The sequence below is a fragment of the Zonotrichia albicollis genome, chromosome 4 (genome assembly GCF_047830755.1).
Source record: "Zonotrichia albicollis isolate bZonAlb1 chromosome 4, bZonAlb1.hap1, whole genome shotgun sequence".
Taxonomy (NCBI): Eukaryota; Metazoa; Chordata; class Aves; order Passeriformes; family Passerellidae; genus Zonotrichia; species Zonotrichia albicollis.
Window position 1 is genome coordinate 22,190,466 of NC_133822.1, and position 19,202 is coordinate 22,209,667.

The 19,202-nt window shown below is 42.1% G+C and overlaps 1 protein-coding gene across 5 annotated transcripts in view; it reads right to left on the reverse strand.

Moving 5' to 3' along the window:
* Positions 1–15,837, reverse strand: part of PKP2 (plakophilin 2) — a 43,342-nt gene extending 27,505 nt beyond the window's left edge. For 2 of the 5 annotated variants that reach the window (XM_074539090.1, XM_074539091.1), the window contains exons 1-3: positions 15,210–15,836; positions 8,191–8,303; positions 4,709–5,403 (exon numbers count right to left, since the gene is read on the reverse strand). In XM_074539090.1, coding sequence (XP_074395191.1) covers positions 4,709–5,403; positions 8,191–8,303; positions 15,210–15,417 — 1,016 coding nt within the window. In that variant the 5' untranslated portion in view covers positions 15,418–15,836. Of the gene's footprint in view, positions 1–4,708; positions 5,404–8,190; positions 8,304–15,209 lie in introns of all 5 variants that reach the window. The other 3 variants (XM_074539088.1, XM_074539087.1, XM_074539089.1) reach the window with 3 other exon arrangements.
* Between the last annotated feature and the right edge of the window lie 3,365 nt (positions 15,838–19,202).

Below are 19,202 nucleotides of genomic sequence, written 5' to 3' on the forward strand. Positions count from 1 at the left end.
GGTGCATTAGCTCTGGAACAGGTGGTTATGCTCCCCAGACTTTTTATTTACTTTTGGTTTCAAATATGCTGCATGCAGATAAAAAAAAAAAACAAAAAAACTGGGGAGAGAAAAGTTGACAGGAATGTGAGCATTCTTTTTTTTTCTTTTTTTTTGTTTTTTTTAAAATCCAGAGCATTTTGTAGCAGCAGCTGTGCCACCAGCCAGAAAGGGATGAGAGGGCAGTCTGTGACCCACAGCAAAGCATGCAGTAATTGGCAATAACTCCCCGCTGCAGAGCTACCAGAATCAGAATGGTTTACTTCATAATCATCTCAGTAAATGAATCTGCAGTTAGACATTTTAACTCAATTGCCTTTTACATCAAAATTAGCACCTGGGAAGTAGATTAACTAAATTTGAAACTTTATCTTTTTTTTTTCTTTAAATTAAGCACAAATATTAAATAATAATTAAAAATGCTCAGAAAAGGGGAATATGGAAAACTAGGCAGATGATATTCCTTCTTTTTACTTTGTAGTGGAACTGAAAAATAGGCTTTTCAAACTTTGGTTTTAGTTATCTATGTCTTAAATCAGCAAAGGTTTTGAGACTGTGTTATAAACCTGCACATGTGACCAACCATGTCTACCTGTTGGACACAGCAATAATTCAGGAGTGTTGTGACCAAACTCAGTACCTTCTGTGAGCAGCAGACATCTCTGATGTACTGAATTGTGGCATTTCACTGACCAGCAGCTGGAGAAGAATGGAACCATGGGCTTCCCAAGGTCAAGGATGAGCTTATCCCTCAGGGCACACCAGAGAATTTATGTGGGAACTCAACCTCAGGATGCCAGAGGTGTTCTAGGGGAGTAAAAATCTGAGATGGACACATGGACAGGCAGACAGTGCATTTCTAGCACTGTCTAGAGTAGCTCTGCCCTGAGACTGACAGCAGCTCTGTGACATTCACATTTTCTGGAAAATCCCTTTGCCCAGGATTTTTCTCCTGGGAGGCTGGGAAGCCTCAGAGAAAAATGAAAACAATTCTTATCTCATTTGCTTCTCCTGTGTTGTGCTCATGTGGAATGTGTTTGGAGATTTTTTACCCACAGGTGATTGTTTCATTGGATTCTGCTGTGAGTTGTTTAGACTCTTTGGCCAATCAGGGCCAAGCTGTGTCAGGACTCTGGAGAGAGTCACGAGTTTTCATTATTATTCTTTGAGCATTTTAGTAAGTATATTTTCTGTATTCTTTAGTACAGTGATCTTCAATATAATATAGTATCATAAAATAATAAATGAGCCTTCTGAGAACATGGAGTCAGATTCATCATTCCTCCCTGCCATGGGTGCCTGCAAACACAATGCAGCTCCCCAGTCACAGTTACCCCTCCATGCAGCAGGCAGAGGATTTCTCTCCTGTTGTGCACTGCCATACTTGGATAGCTCTCCACTGGATAAAAATAACATTCCCTAACGTTTTATCTGGCAGCAATAAGGGATGCAATACCATCTGTGAGCCTCAGTGGTATTCATAAAGCTGCAGCACCCTAACTCTTGTCAAAACAGAATTTGATGCAAAGATTCCGTTCCCACCCTCAAAGTATTTACAGGCAAACTTAATTAGCTCTGTGGCTGGCTGACACATGAAGAGACACCAAACAAATGGTCAGCCAGGCAGAGGTTGTTCGACAGTGATTTCACAGATTTGGACTTCAGCTTAATTGCCAAAGTATACCAGTTTTGAGACAAATACATTTTGTGTCAGTTTCAGCGCATTTAGAGGTCAGATTCTGCAAGCAGCCATTTCTCACACAGCTTCAGGTTGGGCCTCTCTCTTTTCTAAGCTCTTAATCATAAGGATGCTCTTAACTGCTTCACTTCACCAGAAGATACAGAGATAGCATCTCTGTACTTTGATTTTTTCTACTTTGCTTTCATAGCATGAGTTAATTCTTTTACAGTAGGTTTGAAAATGCATTTGTGATACGTTTCAAATATTGTACACAATATTTGAAACGTATCACACTTTACTTACAAAACTATTTTACATTCTCTTAATTCACTTGGAAAGACTTAAGTTGTGGTCTGCATTAAAAAAAGTACAGGTTTCTGGAAAAGTTAGATTACTCCAAAAACGAGCTTATCCTTTTTCTCCTATTTACATTACTAAGGGAGCAACAAGTAAGGTAGCAATATATCAGATAAATGCAACCTTCAAATAAGAGAATGAGAAATAACAAGAAAACTGGGAGTGTCTACAAATTCCTTGAACTGAGAGAACTTCTGGCAAATGCTGAACCTAAAAACTAGCCCTTAGGGAATAATGCCATCGCAAAGATTTCTAGCAGATCACAAACCTTCCATCTGAGTTAACATGGTCACTTTAAAGCCACTTGTACAATGACTCAAGACTGATTTTTACATCTGAAGGTATTAAAATATGTTGGTTGATGCTTGTACAGACAGACAACAGACTCCAGTGTCTGTGCCTGCAAAAGAAAAGCCAAAATTGCTCCTACATGTAATTCAAGATAAAAATTGTTGGTTGTGGCTCAGAAATGCATTCTAGAATGTGCCAAAAGTGAAGCAGATTAATAAATCAATGGGTTACATGTTTGTAAATTGTCTTACTGAAAAACAAAGTCCTCCCTACTGAAAAACAAAGCCAGGTACCTATATTCAGTATTACTACTCCAAAATCTTTAGCTGTTGTGAGCTCTCAGCTACTTTTTTTGGAATTACTAGCTGCAAAGTCTAAATACTTATAAGTCAAAATTAATGTCAGATCTCCTAAGTCCTGCATCACCCAGAGGTGAAAATTTCTGTTGAGAACAGAATTGAACAAAATATGTTTGTAAATATAATCATAACACACAACATTTACTTGACAACAAAAAATACCTGCACATGGCAGTGATATGAGGTGATGCCTTTTCTCACAAAGAAAGAAACTCAGAAAAAGAAGAAAGGTCTTCAGAAAAATGAACTTAACAGCTACACAGTTACGGGGAAAAAGCCACGTCTTAATAATGCTGTTGTAAATTACAGTACCATTAACTCAGCAGAAATTTTAGGATCCCTATTTGAATTCTGAAACAACAGCAAAAACCAGAATAAACATGCAACCTTCTCCTGTATACCAAGTGGCTTGTTCTGTCCACTGAAATGTAACAGCCTCTGGAAACATTCAAAATTATTTTAAAATTAGAAGATATTCACTCCTGAGAGGAAATTCAGAAATAATACAATTTCTCTTTTGAAAATGGAAGAGATTTTAAACATTCTGAAATCTCTGGAAAGGAATTTTTTGTGGGGGAAGTAATTTTGGGAAAAAACCCAAAAAAACCTTTCCAGTATTTTAAACGATTTTCATGAAGTCTGGGGCTGATTTGGGACTTTTTGTCATGGAGCTAACAGAGTTTCAAATTAAGTTAACTCCCTCAGAGCATGCAGGATCTCATGGTGGTGGGAAGCTATGGGGTCCTGTGATTCAGAGCAGTTTGTATTTGTTCTAGGAAGGGATGGTGCTACAGAAAAAATTCTGCCTGTATTTTACTTGAAGTTTATAAAAACTAAGAGGTGTCCTTGAAACCATGGAGGATTTTTAACTGGAAATTGTCAATCTGCCAAAAGCTGTCCCACTGCTACTTTTCTGACCTGTTCCCATGAGAACCAGTGCTGATATGGTATGGGCTCTTGTGAGCACAACATTTGCCAATATGATTTTGTGTATTACTCAGTGACTCTTTCATGTCTCCTGATAAAGTTTATAAAAATTAAGAGGTGTCCTTGAAACCAAGGAGGATTTTCACTGGAAATTGTCAATTGCCAAAATATCAAACTGGTTCTTTTCTGACCTGTTCCCATGAGAGCCAGTGCTGATATTGTATGGGCTCTTGTGAGCACAACATTTGCCAATGCAATTTTGTGTTTTGTAACTTAGGCTGTAAATTACTCAGTGACTGTTTCACATCTCCTGATAAAGTTTGTAAAAACTAAGAGGTGTCCTTGAAACCATGGAGGATTTTTAACTGGAAATTGTCAATTGCCAAAATGTCCCACTGGTACTTTTCTGACCTGTTCCTATGAGAACAGTGCTGGTATTGTATGGGTTCTTGTGAGCACATTTGCCAATTGTGTATTGTGATTTAGGCAGTAAATTACTCAGTGCTGTTTCACGTCTCCTGATAAAGTTAACTCTTGGCAGAAGGGTGTTCCAAACTTCAGCAGGAGGTGTACACCTCAGACTGTACATACACTTTTTTCTCCTCTTTCCTCTGTTGCACTGGATGTGGCTTTTTAAAAGCAAATCTACTTTCTGCCTCCTCTGCATTGATATTTCAGGAACCAAAGGCTATCAGTTGACTTTCTAACAAGCATGTTTTGTCAGCTGTGAGAGCCCAGAGCCAAAGCAGGTCCTTCACTATAGTAGGAGTCCCAGTAAATATCTGTATTGTGTAAGTGGCTGTGCCCCAGTCCTAGTTGTTCTAAATGGACTACAGCTGCGAAGTCCTCAATTGGGCAGAAGCTGTGGCTCATGAAGGCAACTAGGATAAAAGGGAGTGGGCTTTCCAGTCAGGGAGAGTTTGGGAAAAGCTCTGACTAAGAAGAAGCAACAAGCAGAGGAAGAAGTCTGTGCTGGGAGGAGATGCCCATGAGAAATATCACTGAGAAGGTACAGGACTTTAGAAATATGATTGCAACACTTCACTGTGCTTACCCCAGCTGAGATCCATTGAGGGTCGCTTGCTCGCTCTGCAGGAACCCATTCCTCCCCGCTGCGGCCATGGCAGCCGTCACTGGCATCCTCTTCCCATCCGTTTCTGCAGTGACACTGCCTATGGAAGCTGGCTGGGAAACCTCCCTCCTGCTCTGGGTGTTTCTGAAGGCGTTTTGGTAGAAGCTGGACCTCACAGAGTGCCTGTTCTGCGACAAGCGGGACGAGGCCGGGGACCGCACTTGTCCCACGGCGCTCTCCGAGGCCAGGTAGTTCTCCTTCTCCAGGAGGTTGCTCATGCTGCGGCTGTTGCCAGGTTGGTGGTGCAGAGGGACAGCGGGGCTGGGGTAGGCACCGTCCTGGAGAGCATCACTGGCAGTCCCCAGGCGGGAGCGTCCCTTGAAGGAGCGGCCCCTGTGCACGGAGTTGTGGAGGCTGTACCCCACGATCTCAGAGCGCGCGTAGCGCGGCGGCACGGTCCCGCTGCACCTCAGGACATCTCCTCCGTGCCTCAGGGACAGCCCAGCTGAGATTCCCCCATCGTAGAAATAATCCTTGGGTATGTAGGCCAACCTGTCTGGGTTTCGCTGGGGTGAAACCTCCAGTCTCTTCAGAGGCTGCCTTTGAGCTCTCTCCTCCATCGTCCTGTAGGCAATCCTTGCTCCCCAGCCATTGGTGTAAGAGGATGGGGAGCCAACCTGCTCCAGGGGGCACGAAACAACAGGAGCCACAGTAAGGTCACAGCACTTAGGATTAGCAGCAGAGAAACCAAACCAAGACAAACCAAACCAAGAGAAACTGAATCAAACAAAGTAAAGGCCAAAATTCTACAGTCTGCTCTCAGAATCACAAAAAAATACGTGAACATTGCCAAAATTGTGCACCAGTTGCACTTCTTGGTACCTCCCTCATGGAGGCAGGAAGAAGTACAGTCTAAACATCAGGAGGCAAAGGCTAAGCATCCTGTCTTTTGTCATGAAATTAAAACAGCTGCATAAGTCAATTAAGGCAGGTAATGAACAGTTTGATTATTAATGGAGATTCTTCTGTTGAAACTCCTTGGGGATTAACACCAACATCTGCTACTAAAGCTAAATTAGGATTAACAGCAGAGAAACCAAATCAAGACAACCCAAACCAAGAGAAACCAAATCAAACAAAGTAAAGGCAAAAATTCTACGGTCTGCTCTCAGAATCACAAAAAAACATGTCAACATTTCCAAAATTGTGCAGCAAATGGGATTCTGCCACACTTCTTGGTACCTCCCTCAGGGAGGCAGGAAGAAGTACAGTCTAAACATCAGGAGACAAAGGCTAAGCATCCCGTCTTCTGTCATCAGCTCAAACCAGTTGCATAATTAAGCCAGGTAATGAACAGTTTGATTATTAATGGAGATTCTTCTGTTGAAATTCCTTGGGGATTACCACCAACATCTGCTACTAAAGCTAAATTCAAGGCTGTCTAATGACAGAAGAAAATTAATCAATCAGATATAAAAAAATTATACTAAAATATTTTGATATTGGCAATAACCTTATTAATATAAAGTTATTTAGCACTTGTGTTCATTTGTGGTAGGATCTAGAAAAAGATGGTTCCTTCTCTGTTTGTTTAGCCTCTTAAAAATTAAGGAGACTGTATAACATTCCAAGAAACCATTTCACCATCTCAACAACTTCCCTAATTCTACAGTTGCAATTTTAGATTATTTTTTCTTCCTATACCTGATGAGGAGAGACTGTATTAGATCATAATCTGGCTTTAAAACTTTCTCTTTTCGAAACCAAACAAATCCCCTGATGTCAACCTTTCTTTGTAGAATATATCTTCAAGATTTTTGGTACTTTTAGGTACCATTTGAGGCCTCTTGATTCTTACACTTTTTTCTTGCATGCTCCATTCAAAACCATCCAGAACGAAATCAACTTGGGACACTATCTGATCTTGAAATACAAGAGTCATGGACCAATTTTTTGAAAAATCAGTAAGCATAGGGGCATACAACCATAAAAGAAAGCTCCATATCTCCACATTGTGTTAAAGTTTAGAAATATTACAGGCATTTTTTAAGGTAAACTGAGAAGTTTACACAAGCTTTTAACTGAAGAAACAGTGCTTAGCAGATAGATGCCAGTCTGAATTCTCTTTATTTCATTGTTGAGGAGATCCTGAGGGTGATAGATGACTCACAAAAGGAGTAAAGGTTATAGAAACTAGCAGGCTCAGGCAAAGATCATTGGATATATCTGTTTATTTTACAGAAGTTATGCAAGGATATCTTTATCTTTTGTTCGGGGACAATTAACATTTTTTGTGAAGTACTAGACCTTGTGGCTTTTCCCAGCTTTTATGCTTTTTTCTCTTTTCTCCCCAGCCCCTGCCTGGTAAACTGTATTACTTTCTTGTGATTTCTATGTCACCTCCAGGTTTCCTCTTGTTGCTGTCTTCTGGAAGGAAAGAATTCAGGTCAAATATTAGGGACTGCAGGACAGGTGGGAGGACAAAGAATGAAATGTGTTTAGGTAAATGCTTCTGTCCCTCCCTGTACAGAGCCAGAACTGCTTCACTGCCTGGTCAAAAGCTGGGCTATTGCTTTTAATGACAAAACCCCATTCCTGAGTAGTCTAAAATTAGGAAATAATTGCCCCCTTCATACACAGTTATTTACCAAATAAATGTTTCTGTTCTCAAGCCAAAATGCTTTCAGTTTACTGAATTGATTGTGCAGGAGCATTGCTATCTAGCTGTGTTAATTTCCCAGTTGCTCCTCCAAATTGGTCCAAAACCAATTGTGAGCTGTGTCAAAAACCCTGCAGAAAACCAATTATTTATCTCAGCATTCAGGCCATGACCCCGAGAAAAGCTGGTCAAAATAAAAAGACAATTTATGATTACATGGTTTGGAAACACCATTGTACTGCCAGGACTGTGCTGCTGGAATCCTTATAATGATAACACAGGTTACAACAGGAGTATTGAAAATTATAAGGAACCACTCTTCATTGTGAAAACTAAAGTATTTGTGAAGTTAAAGCAATCTGTTTTCCTTTGGTTTTGGATGCTTAGTTCTGTTTGCCTGGGCAGACTGGCTCTGGCCACCCTGAGGTACAGATGTGCTGACTGAGACACTGTCTTGTGACAGGGATGAAGATCTGGCTTGTCACAGCCTTTGCCTCAGTGCAGTGTAAATATGATTTTTCATTTTCTACCCTGATGCCAATTCTCACAAACCCAACAGGACTGCAAACAGTCCATCTGTATCATTGGCTTGAATTTGGCTACTGAAGTCATTGGAAGGAAGGGAGAACATGAAGAGATTTCATTGTAAAACCCTAATTTTATAAAAATCAGGCTTTAAGAAGAAAACAAACACGCAAACAAACCTCGTAACACCTTCTAAATGCTATTTATTTGTGGCAACAAAGTGAATAAACTATGTTTGTGATACTATTTTCATTTCTACTCATTGTCTTCCTTTCCTCACCTGGCTTGCCTGGTAATATGAGAAGCTGTAGGGAGACCTTGGTGCAGAATCATTCTCAGTGATGCCCATGTTGTAGACACGCTCTGGTACACTGGATGCACGGTGCAGGCTGCCTGGAAACAAAAACTAATATTAGCAAGATCTTACCAAAACATGGCATTTTTATAAAGGATGATACATAATACTGGTGGCAGTCAGCACTGACATTTATGTAAACTGAAAATTGAACAGGGAAATGATGGAGGATATTTGCATTTTCCCAAGGATACAAGCCATTTTTTTCAGTTCCCTGTGTACTTTGCTTAAGAGTTATTTTTAGCTTTTAGGAGTCCAGTGACTCCTGCAGCTGCGAAAAATGTTTCAACAAAGCAAGCTGATACTTTAAATATCCCAGATAACAAACTGATTAAGAGCTGAGAAACAGCATCACTGAACTAAGAACACTTATTTTTCACTGTAACCACTTTGAATGTACATGCATGTTTTACCATGGCTGACTGTGTACACAAGAGATAAAAATATTGCAGCTGTAGACTGGAGCTGAGAAACACAGGTTGATGTCTGTGTCTGTTACTGCGCACGCTAGAGATGCAGACTGCACCATGTACAGTTGTAAACAAGCTGCACACACTGAGAACAGACTCTCTATTTCACAGCTGTCTGCCTCAGCTGCTGCTGTTTCCTCTCCCTCAGGTGCCAATTTAATGACAATGTACTGGAGCAAATAATGCCTCACTGATCTCAGTGCTCCACCAAAGAGTCTGAACAAACTCTGCGGTTCATGGTGCTGTGAAGTTGGGTTGTCCAGTGGCACTTCAAATCTGCACCTGAAAGCTTCAAATAATACCAAATATCCACATCTTCTCTGGTTATCTGCTCTCTTTTTTTCCATGACCCAGCTCTGAAAACAGAGCAGCATACTGTGGTTATTTCTTCCAGTAAAACCCCAAACAGGCCCACAAAACCTTCGGGCTGTTCCTTTTTTTCACTCTTTTCATTTTCAAAGAGTGAGTGTTTCTATTAATGAAACTTTTAAAAGCAACAGATATTAATGAAATAATTATTTATGGGATTCCCATGCTACTACAAGAATCTGCACATAGGAGTGTAATTAACACAGGTTTAAAGAGGTGAAACAGAAGCTGAAAGCAGGACCTCAAATCAGTCATAAATTGCCCTACTAGGCTGAACAGGCAACAGTGGTCAATAAAGAAGTTAACTGGCCATCAATTTTCAAAACAGCAAATATTACCTGAGGTACTACAGAGAAGAAATCTAAAGAACCAATTGCTGACTTGCCCAAACTGCTGAAGATCAAATTTGTGTATCCCAAATACAGTAAAATACAATACAATATAATGGCAGAATGTGATAATCTGAGGCCTAATTGCAATTATTGCTTGTATAATCATACTTTCCAATTCTCTCATTTTGGCAGATTTAAACATGTATGAGGTGTTTGTTAGGACACATTCACAGTAACTTTGTGTCATGAGAGTGGTCAGCTTGGTCAGGCTCATGATCTGGATTGTAATAATTCCTTCCTGACATTACAAGGTTACCATAGTCCAAGGGTTACCTGAGCACATGAGAAAGAGGCAGGAGTAAATTGTTCTCTTGTACTGCAAAAAATTCACAGAAATGTGCACCAATATCCCAAATCTACAGATTTATATGGATGTCTCATTTGTGTCACATAATTCCCACAGAAATGTACCATTTCAGGTGCCCAATAAGAGCCCATCTCAGCTAAGTCCTGGCTTTTTAAAGACTTACTTTCTTCACTGCTGCATATTAAAGGACTTTCATACAATGAATCATGAAATATAAATACCCATAAATTTCTGTTTCTTTACAGTTTGTATTTTTTTTCCTGTTTACTGTACTTAGTGAGAAAGTATTCTCAGTTATCTACTTAAGGCACAAAAGGCCCTTTCAGCAAGTAATTTTTGCATATTTTAGATAACTTGTTTTTATTGAAAATAAAAATACAAAAAAGAGGACAAGTTAAAAATAACAAGGCCATCCATTAAATGGCTAAGTATAAACTACATATCTTATAGTTCCCTCTTAGAAAAACAAAATACAGTAAATCAAAATTGTACCGTGCAGTTATCTTTCAAGCAGTCCCCTTTTTTTACCCTGTGAAAGTATCCATCAATAAAAATTTTTCTCTTGCAGAGACAAACACAGTACTTGTCAACCTATGGAATTTCACTTTGCAGTTGTGTCTTGCTTGCTCTTATCACATCAGCAAGTTATTCTGCTGGCCTTTTACCTGTAGATTTATTAGGCAGACATGAAAGGCATGGTTTTTACTGTGTGCTGGTTACTTGTGCCAAAAGTCAGTGTGGTAAAGGAGAAAGTGGGAACGGAAGTGCTGTGCCTTTCCAAGAGTTATGAGATGCAGAACAGGTGACCTGATCAGGCTTCCCTCAGCTTATTTTCACTGTACTTCAAAAACTTTACACACCCAGTGCAATGTTTTGTTCTTTGATTTTAAAAAGCCGAGAATTATTGGTTTTAAAATTTATATTATGTTCTTTTTTGCTGTTAGGACCAGTACACTCTCACTGTGGTTCTCAGTGGTTTATATTATATTATTATTACTTATATTATTATTACTTATATTACATTATTATTACTTATTATTACTTATGTTCTATATTATTATTACTGTTAGGACTAATACTCTCTGACTGTGGTTTATATTATATTATTATTATTCATATTATTATTACTTATATTATTATTACTTATGTTCTGGTTATTATTACTGTTAGGACTAACACTCTCTGACTGTGGTTCTCAGTGTTTTAAGTCTCCCAAAAACTCTCTCCTCAGGAAATAAGCCCATGATTCAGATACTCACTCACAGGGGACAAACACTGTTTGAGAGGCCATAGGACACCACTCTTGATTTCCAGCAGCCAGTCAGGAAAAAATGGATTTGCTGCAGGCCCTGCATCATGTCTGTCAACCCATAAGGGTATTTTGGACAACCCAGGCACCTCAGACAGCATCAGACACCCATGTGTGGGCAACGGAGTGGAACTGCTTATCAGCTATCCCTCTGCTGTCAGAGTGAACTAAAACAGCCGAGGAACACCTTGGATGGGGTCAGCGGCGGAGGAAAACTGAACCCCTCTGCTCTTCTCCAGCCTAAAATAAAAACTGGGCAGAGGTCACCTGATGCTGCAACAGTTACAAGAAATTTCTGAGAGCAGAAAAAATAATTCCAGTATCAGGAGACAGCAGGATGTACAGATGACAGCAGAAATCCCATCTTTCTCCAGAGAGGCTCTTCTCAAAGTTCCCTTTGTCCCCCTTGGGACACCTTGGGAGGTGACAAGCCCAACACCTCCCAAGGCTTTGGGAATTTCTCCCCAGCAATCACTGCCTGTGGCTGCAGACAGACCACCCTGATGTCTGCTTTGCTTTCAGAAGCAATAAAGGCATCTCTAAGATATCTGGAAGATGAAAAACACAATTATCTCCACTAAGGGGCTGGGTGTATCAAATCCCCCTTAAATCACAGACAGGGGGAACTCTCTGATGTGAGTTTTCATATCTGAATGGATAACATGAAAGCCAAATTTTGGCTTTGAACACCTCAGTGCAGTGATCAATGTAGCTGCAGCTGTAAAAATTAGTGTAACAGGACCTGAGGGACTGTCACACACCCTGCCCAGAGCTCACTGCCCGCTCCTGCTCAGGGCACCTGGGTGGTCACCTCCTCCAGACTGGCACCCTCCCATCCCTTTCTGTATTTCAGCACTCAGGATGGACTGAGATGATGACATTTAATGATGGCATATCAAAACCATCACCGAATCCCTTCATCTCCAGATCAAAGAGCCTTCCTTCTGATGGTGCTCCTTCATCACTCTGCCAGCACGTGCCTGGTCCCAGAGGAGTTTTTCTAACATTTTGTGTTGGTTAAGACATTCACACAAAGGTTCAAATTTAACAAAAAGATTTCTTCTGGCTCAGAAAGCAGAGGAATGTAACAACACCAACAAAAATTGAAAGTCAACATAGATATTTTTTCTACTTCCTTATCCCAGAAAGATAGAAACTTACGGTGGAACAGTCAGCATGCCAGCATTCTGCAAAATAGAAAGCTAAGGACAGAAAAGTGCACAGAGTCCCTAAAAGCAACTGTAACAAGAAAATACTAGGAATTTTAGAAATTATCAAATGTGAGGAATAAATAAGTCTCTGATTTCCATTGTCTTCTATCTGATGCTGGTTTTTTATTTGGAAATAAATCACATAAGATTTAATTCTACTTTTATTTTTTTGGTTTGTTTGTTTGCCAATCAAAATCCAAAAGGAACAAGAGGAGAGGCAAATGGACTCATAAACAGAATGAAGTTTAAAAGATTCCTAAAATGTACATGAAATAAAAGCAGCATGGGCAACAAAACACCAGTCATTAAAATCTCTGATTCCAAATGCCACTTTTACTTTGATGAGGTGGAACTACCTACCAGTGTACTTCCATTCCTAAACGGCATCCAGAAATTTGATATGACTGCTTTAGCTGTTCAAAACTTTTAAGTGCAGTGATTTAATTTATAAAGGCTCAGCAGTGGGTAAACTGGACAAGGTGCAGCTGCTGTTGAACTGCTTGAAAAGCTATTAACAATGCTTGACAACATCTTGAAAAGAGTTGAGCACATAGGTTACTTCATTCCTTTGGCAGCAGGTGGAATCCTCAAATCTGGAGATTACTGGATTTCTATTATCAGAAAGAAACACATCTTCCAAAAGGGGGGAAAGGGCACGAAACAACAAATATATGGGGGTAGAAGGAAAAGAAAAAGTTCCATATAAAAGTAGTGCTGAAGGCTAAGCAGACACCTCTAATTTGAAACTCTAGGGAGAAATTATTCTGGCTGACAAATTGCTTCTTGTGGCTTCAGAGTTTCAGTAGAGTACAGTCAGAGCAGAGTCAGCAGAAAATGGGTGTGCACTGATGGCACTGGGCAAGAACTGTTCCTACCACTGATTTTTCACACCCAGTGGTTGAGTGATTGGCTAATTTTAGACATGCATGTGAACACTGTGGCTTGGTATGCACCAAGTGCCCTGCTGAGCAGAGTCTGAAATATTCCTGCAGACAGGCCAGTTCTGTCACAAGGGAGCTTCTGCTCCCTCTAAATCTGTGTAATCCTCCATGAAACTGAAAACAATGTAAGAACCTTAATTGAACGTAGCCAGAAAAGGGCTGTAATTCACAGAATGGGGTGCTTTTGCATGTAAAAAAGGGGCATATGTTTAAAAAGTTCCCTACACATCAGAATTCTAGTGTTTCTGAAAGCATGGTCAATTTTTGAGCAAGTCTGTATAGAAAGCACATTGGGACACATGTGCAAGTTTATGTATATTTTTCAGGAAAGTCAACATGTTAAATGCAAGACTGGTTATGATTCACATTATATATATATATATATGTATATATACACATGTATTATACATATGTATAAATTAATTTCAGTTTTCATTATTTTTTTCTGAGTTTTACAGTGGGACAAAAAATTGTACAGCAACTCGCCCATAAAAATAAGTTTGAAAGAAGAAAAGTTCATTTTTTTGCATGAACAAGACATGCTACAGACATGCTACTTTCCACCCCTTATCCTGAAGTTTAAAAGCTTTGGTGTCTCAGAAATGCAAGGGCATCAAATACTTGACCTTTAAAGCAAACCAAGATAACTATCCCCAGATACATCAGGTCTGTTAATGTACTCCAGAGACGCCAGGATGACTTGGGAGCAGGGAAACTCTGTTTTCATAGTGGTTTATGCATGGTTTAGAGGCATGAGCTCAGGTTCACTACACTGTAACATTTATAAACTACCCTTAAAAAGCATTTTGCAGGCTCTCTGTTGAGAGAAAAAGAAATTAAGCTACCCTAAAAATGTTTAGAATGGGTATTTAAATGACAGCAGCCAAGCTAAGGACTTGCATGTTTGGGTGTGCACATTACACACCCATCACACACCCATTTATGTGATTTGTACAACTGATTTCTACAAGCAGAATATGCCCATTTTTGCCATGAGTTGTTTTTAAAAATAGAGGCCAGACAAAGAACAAGAAAATATTTGTCTGCCCCTCTCTTAAGATAGATGAGTGAAGTATGGTTATAAAGACTTTTGTCTCACAGCTTTTAGCAAATGAAAGGTGACAACTTCGTTAAGGACAACGGAGCAACAGGTATGTGGCCTGAGAGTCAGCCATATCTTCCCATTTAAAAGCAAAATTAAATTTCCATGGTATATAAAGTTTTGAAGAATAGTTAAGACTAAGCCCCTGGAGCATCCTGCCTTTAAGCCCAGCAGCTGGCAGCGACCCTGCGGTGCCTGGGGCCGTGGTCGGGCTCTGCCTGGGGCACAAGGTGTGGCCGCGGGTTTCCTGATTTCCCGACGGGTTTGGCCTCCTGGCTACGAGATCTGGGAAGCGAGGGATGATTGACGTCAATTTGCAGCACGCATGTCAAAGAGCTGGGTAAATAATGTCTGATAGCGTTATCGTTTTGTGCTCCCCATTCATGCCTTTCCTAGAGTTACTTTTCCAAACTTTTTTTTTTTTTTTTTTTAATTTCACGGTTAAACCAGGCAAAACTTTTCCTATGATTCCTCCTATTTTACTTCACAAACAGGAGCAGTGGGTAGAGCTAAAGGCATTAAAATAAGCACATGAAGGGGCTGTTGGATTAGGGGAATTTCGCACAGAATTTCAGCTCGGTTCCCGTCTCGGGCCGTGGAGAGCCTGGAGCGGCCCCGGCACACACCGAGCACGGCGGGGCTGGGAGGGAGAGACTCCTGCGGTGGGAAAAGACTGAAAGAACAGGCGATAGAGCCACGATTTTGATTTAATGCCCGAGCAATCCGCACGCCCCAGGGCCGGGAAGCCGCGGGGCCAGCTGGGTCCCATCCCGGAGCCATGTCCCGGGTCCCATCCCGGAGCGGTGTCACGGGTCCCATCTCCCGTCCCGGGCGGGCACTCACCATTGTACAGCGAGCCCCGGCTCTTCCTGGCCAGCGTCTGCTGGACTTGCCGCTGGATCCGCAGCGCCTTCTCCTCCCCGGCGCGATCTCCCGACAGCTTCAGCCGCTCCTCGGAGGGCAGCGCCAGGCTGGAGCTGTCCAGCTCGCCCAGGATCTGCTGGCCCAGCACGGTGCGGATGTAGCCCTGCTCGGGCCCTGCTCGGGCCATGGGCACGGCACGGCACGGCACGACTCGGCTCGGCTCGGCTCGGCTCGGCTTGGCTCGGCTCCGCGGACCTGTTGCGCCTCCGCCGCTTCCCGAGCGCCGGGGCCGAGGCGCGCCCCGCCCGCCGCACAGGTGCCAGGCACGGCCCCCTGCCCGCCCCGCCCCGGCCTGCCGGGACCGGCCCTGCCCTGCCCTGCTCGGCCCGCGCCGCTATTCCGCTCCCCTGCCCTGCCTACGGGAGGAAAGGGTCCGGCGGGGCTGCCCGGCACAGCCCAGCCCGGCACAGCCCAGCCTGGCACAGTGCTCCCCGGCGCAGCCCAGCCCAGCCCCGGCCAGCGGGGAGCGGCCGCCGCCTCCGGGAAGCGCCGCCTGTACCCGTCCTCCCGCCGGGGCAGTCCCGGAGCGGCCGGGGCTGAGCTCCCGGGGCTTCGATCGTGCGTGTTTGTGTGCGTGTGTGTTTGTGTGTGTGTTTCTATTTGTGTGAGTGTGTGTGTGTGTGTGTTTTTGTTTGAGTGTGTGTGTGCGCCTTTGTGTGAGTGTGTATTTGCATGTGTGTTTCTATTTGTGTATGTTTGTGTGTTTGTGTGAGTTTTTATGAGTGTGTATTTGTGAGTGTGTTTGTGTGTGTTTCTATTTCTGTGAGTGTGTGTTTCTATTTGCTTGTGTGTTTGTGTGTGTGTTTCTATTTGTGTGTGTGTGTGTTTGCATGTGTGTTTGCGTGTTTGTGTTTGTATGTGTGTGTGTTTGTGTGTGTATCTGTGTGTGTTTGTGTTTGTATGTGTGTGTGTTTGTGTTTCTGTTTTTGTGTGTCTTTGTGTCGAACCCGCCGGGACACCAGATTCCCGTGGCACACACACCCCTCCCCGTGAACAAACACACGGACCCATTTTAAACATACAAATATGTGCTGTCCCTCACAGATGCTTTGCATGACGGTACATATCAGGTCATTCTGTGTTCTTGTGCCTTTACACATTTTGTACATAAGTTTCAGCCTGGAAGCAGAAGATGCTGTAAGCGCGGTGGTCCATGCTGTGCAGACCAAACTTTCAGGCGGGAGTGGTTGTAGGGCTGCTGGTCTGGGAGGTTTTGCTGCTGTCTGGGTTTTTTCCAGGATGTCCTAAGGGAATGCAGAGAGATGAGTTACAGCTGCCTTCTCTCTGTTTGGTTGTAAAGAGGTGATGAGGGAAATGCTCAAATTAAAACTTGGAAAAACCCCGGCTGGCTCTGCCCCTGCTGTCCTGAGCGGGTTTTGCCCCCTGAAGTCTGCTGGGGGAAGGCTGAAATTCTCACACCATCTCAGGACACAGCTTGGATTTACTCATGGTGGGTTCAAAGGAGGAGGAGCAAGGGAACTTGGAGAATGGAAAATGCAGGTTTTAGAAAAAGAACTAGGCGATCTAGGGTTGCCCAATTTAAAAAAATCCCAAATTCCACCAAACTATATGTAGATATTTCAACAGAAAACTTGTTGATTCTTAAAAGCAAATGATAACTAATGTGGCATTCAACTTCATGTATTGCTATTTCAGAGACATGCTGGGACTCAAAATGAGCTGCTAAAGCTTGTTTTTTACCAAATTTCAGACAACAGTGGGGGTACATATGGCTGGGGAGGAGCTGGGGTGATTTTTCACTTAGGCTATACTGCAACATAAGAAACTGGGCACCTTCTCACAAAAATCAGGATGGAGAGGAAGAACTGGCTCTGCACTTCTGAGTTCAGAATCCTTTTACCCTTGATTTTTACTCTTTGTTTCTCTTCTGTTATTTCATTAAAAGGGGGAGGGAGCTCTGGCCCTTCTCTGAATTAGTCACTCCCCTTTGTTCTAATGTGGCACCCACGGGAGAGGTCATGAGTGATACATGAGAATAGTTTCACTGGTTGAGGGAAAATAAATGAGTGACACACTCCTTTCGTTATGAACAGGGAAAAAAAATATTTTTGTGCAGAAAGGCTGGAGATGGTGGGGTGGAGGGGGGAACCAGCTGGGAAAGAGGAGCAGGAATTTGTAGAGAGGAGGAAATTGGAGATATGTGGCAGAACGGCAGATAACAGAGGCTCCTCAGGCATACAGCTCTTTTTCTTGTGCAGTAGGACAGGACTAACTTGCACCCTGACCTCTTAATAAAGCTGTGTTCATGTCATCAGTCAGTCATACACTCCTGATGAATATGGGCAGAATTGGGATGGACAGGAAATAATTGTAGCAGAAAAGTGCAAGGGTAGAATAAAGAAAGAACGGACGGGATAGGGTAGGAAAAACAATGGGGAAGACACATCACAGCTAGAAAGGAATGTAAACTATGTCAGAAGCTATGTTAGACCCTTCGCTGACGTGCAGACAGTCACAAAAGCATTTCCAGTAAACAATAGATACTTCATTCTCAGGCAGTATGAGTGAGGAGATTAGAAATAGTCTAAAAAATGTGAAACATTTCCTCCCCTCCTCCTTTTCCCTGCCCTCTTCTCCATTCCTGAACTCCAGCGCAAACACGAATTCTAGATGGTTTTTATAGTCAGAACCAATTTGGTTTAACACAAACTAATGCACCTGAAATGGATTTAAAATTTAGAAAATACTCTTGCAGGCAACGTCCTCAGATGCTGCTGACAGCACAGAGTGGTTTGCAAGCTCTTGGCACAGTGGCATCACCTCTGTTGGATTGTTATTAACTTTATTTAGCAAGTATGTGCATTTATTTGTGCTCATGAGATCTGTGGCAAGAGAAATAGCAGCTTGCTCTGGGCTTTAAAATATTTAAATAGAGATAGATTTCTCTCCTTTTAACTAGGAGTGCTGACTGGGAAGTTGGGGGCAGGGGGAGAGAGGAGAAAGAAAGAATTTTGCCTGCACAGCAATTCAGAAAATGCTTAGCCAAGATCTGAAATAGAAATGAATTAAAGTTTTTTCTTAGCTGAAGGAAATAAACAAATATCATGTAACTGATTGCCCCATCAATTCCTTGAAGTGGATTCATTTTGGATTAATATCCCATCTCGACTGAATTAAAAATAAAAGCCCCAAGTCTTTTGAGAGTGAAATACTTCAGCAGTGTCTTTTGCAGGGAGGAAACAACATAGCTGGGATTATCCCTAAAAGACTGCAACTTGTGATGCATGTTTGCTCATTAAATTTTTGAAAAAGAGAATTAATTACACTGCAAGTCCTGATGGAGGGATGTGAAACACCATATAAAAACATTTGCTTTCAGCCCAGTGTCCGATGCAGTCAAGCAGATCAGGAAACCTAACTTTTTTTATAAGACATACTTCTTATTCTTACCAGATGTGCTTGGCCAAAACCACAAAACCTTTCTCCATCAGCAAGTGATATTTATATGAAAGTTGTGGTGATTCTTTCATTCACTCCTTTTTTCCTTCCCATTCCCCTTCTCTCTCTCTCTCTCTGTTAGGACTTATGGAACCATCTGGGTTTGTGCCCTGGAAACAGCTGATTTTCAGCTGCAGGAAAAAATGGGTGTGAGTACGAACACTGATGTGTTCATTTAAATGTGGAACAGCATCTTCAATACACCCAGAAACAGTGTGTGTTAATCTCCAGGACCACACAGAAAGTGGATTGCCATTCACTCAAGGTTTGGTTTTCCTCCCATTTTTGTTTTGGATCCTGTGGCTGAAGGTGTTGTATCTAAGTGTTACAAATGAGAGCAGGCTCCCGGTACTAAAGTGATTTCAGGGTTTATTACAAGAAAAAGAAATGCCGAAGCAAAGAGGGCCCAGGCTGAGCAGGAGCGCTCCCGTCGGGGATGCAGCAGCGCCGGCG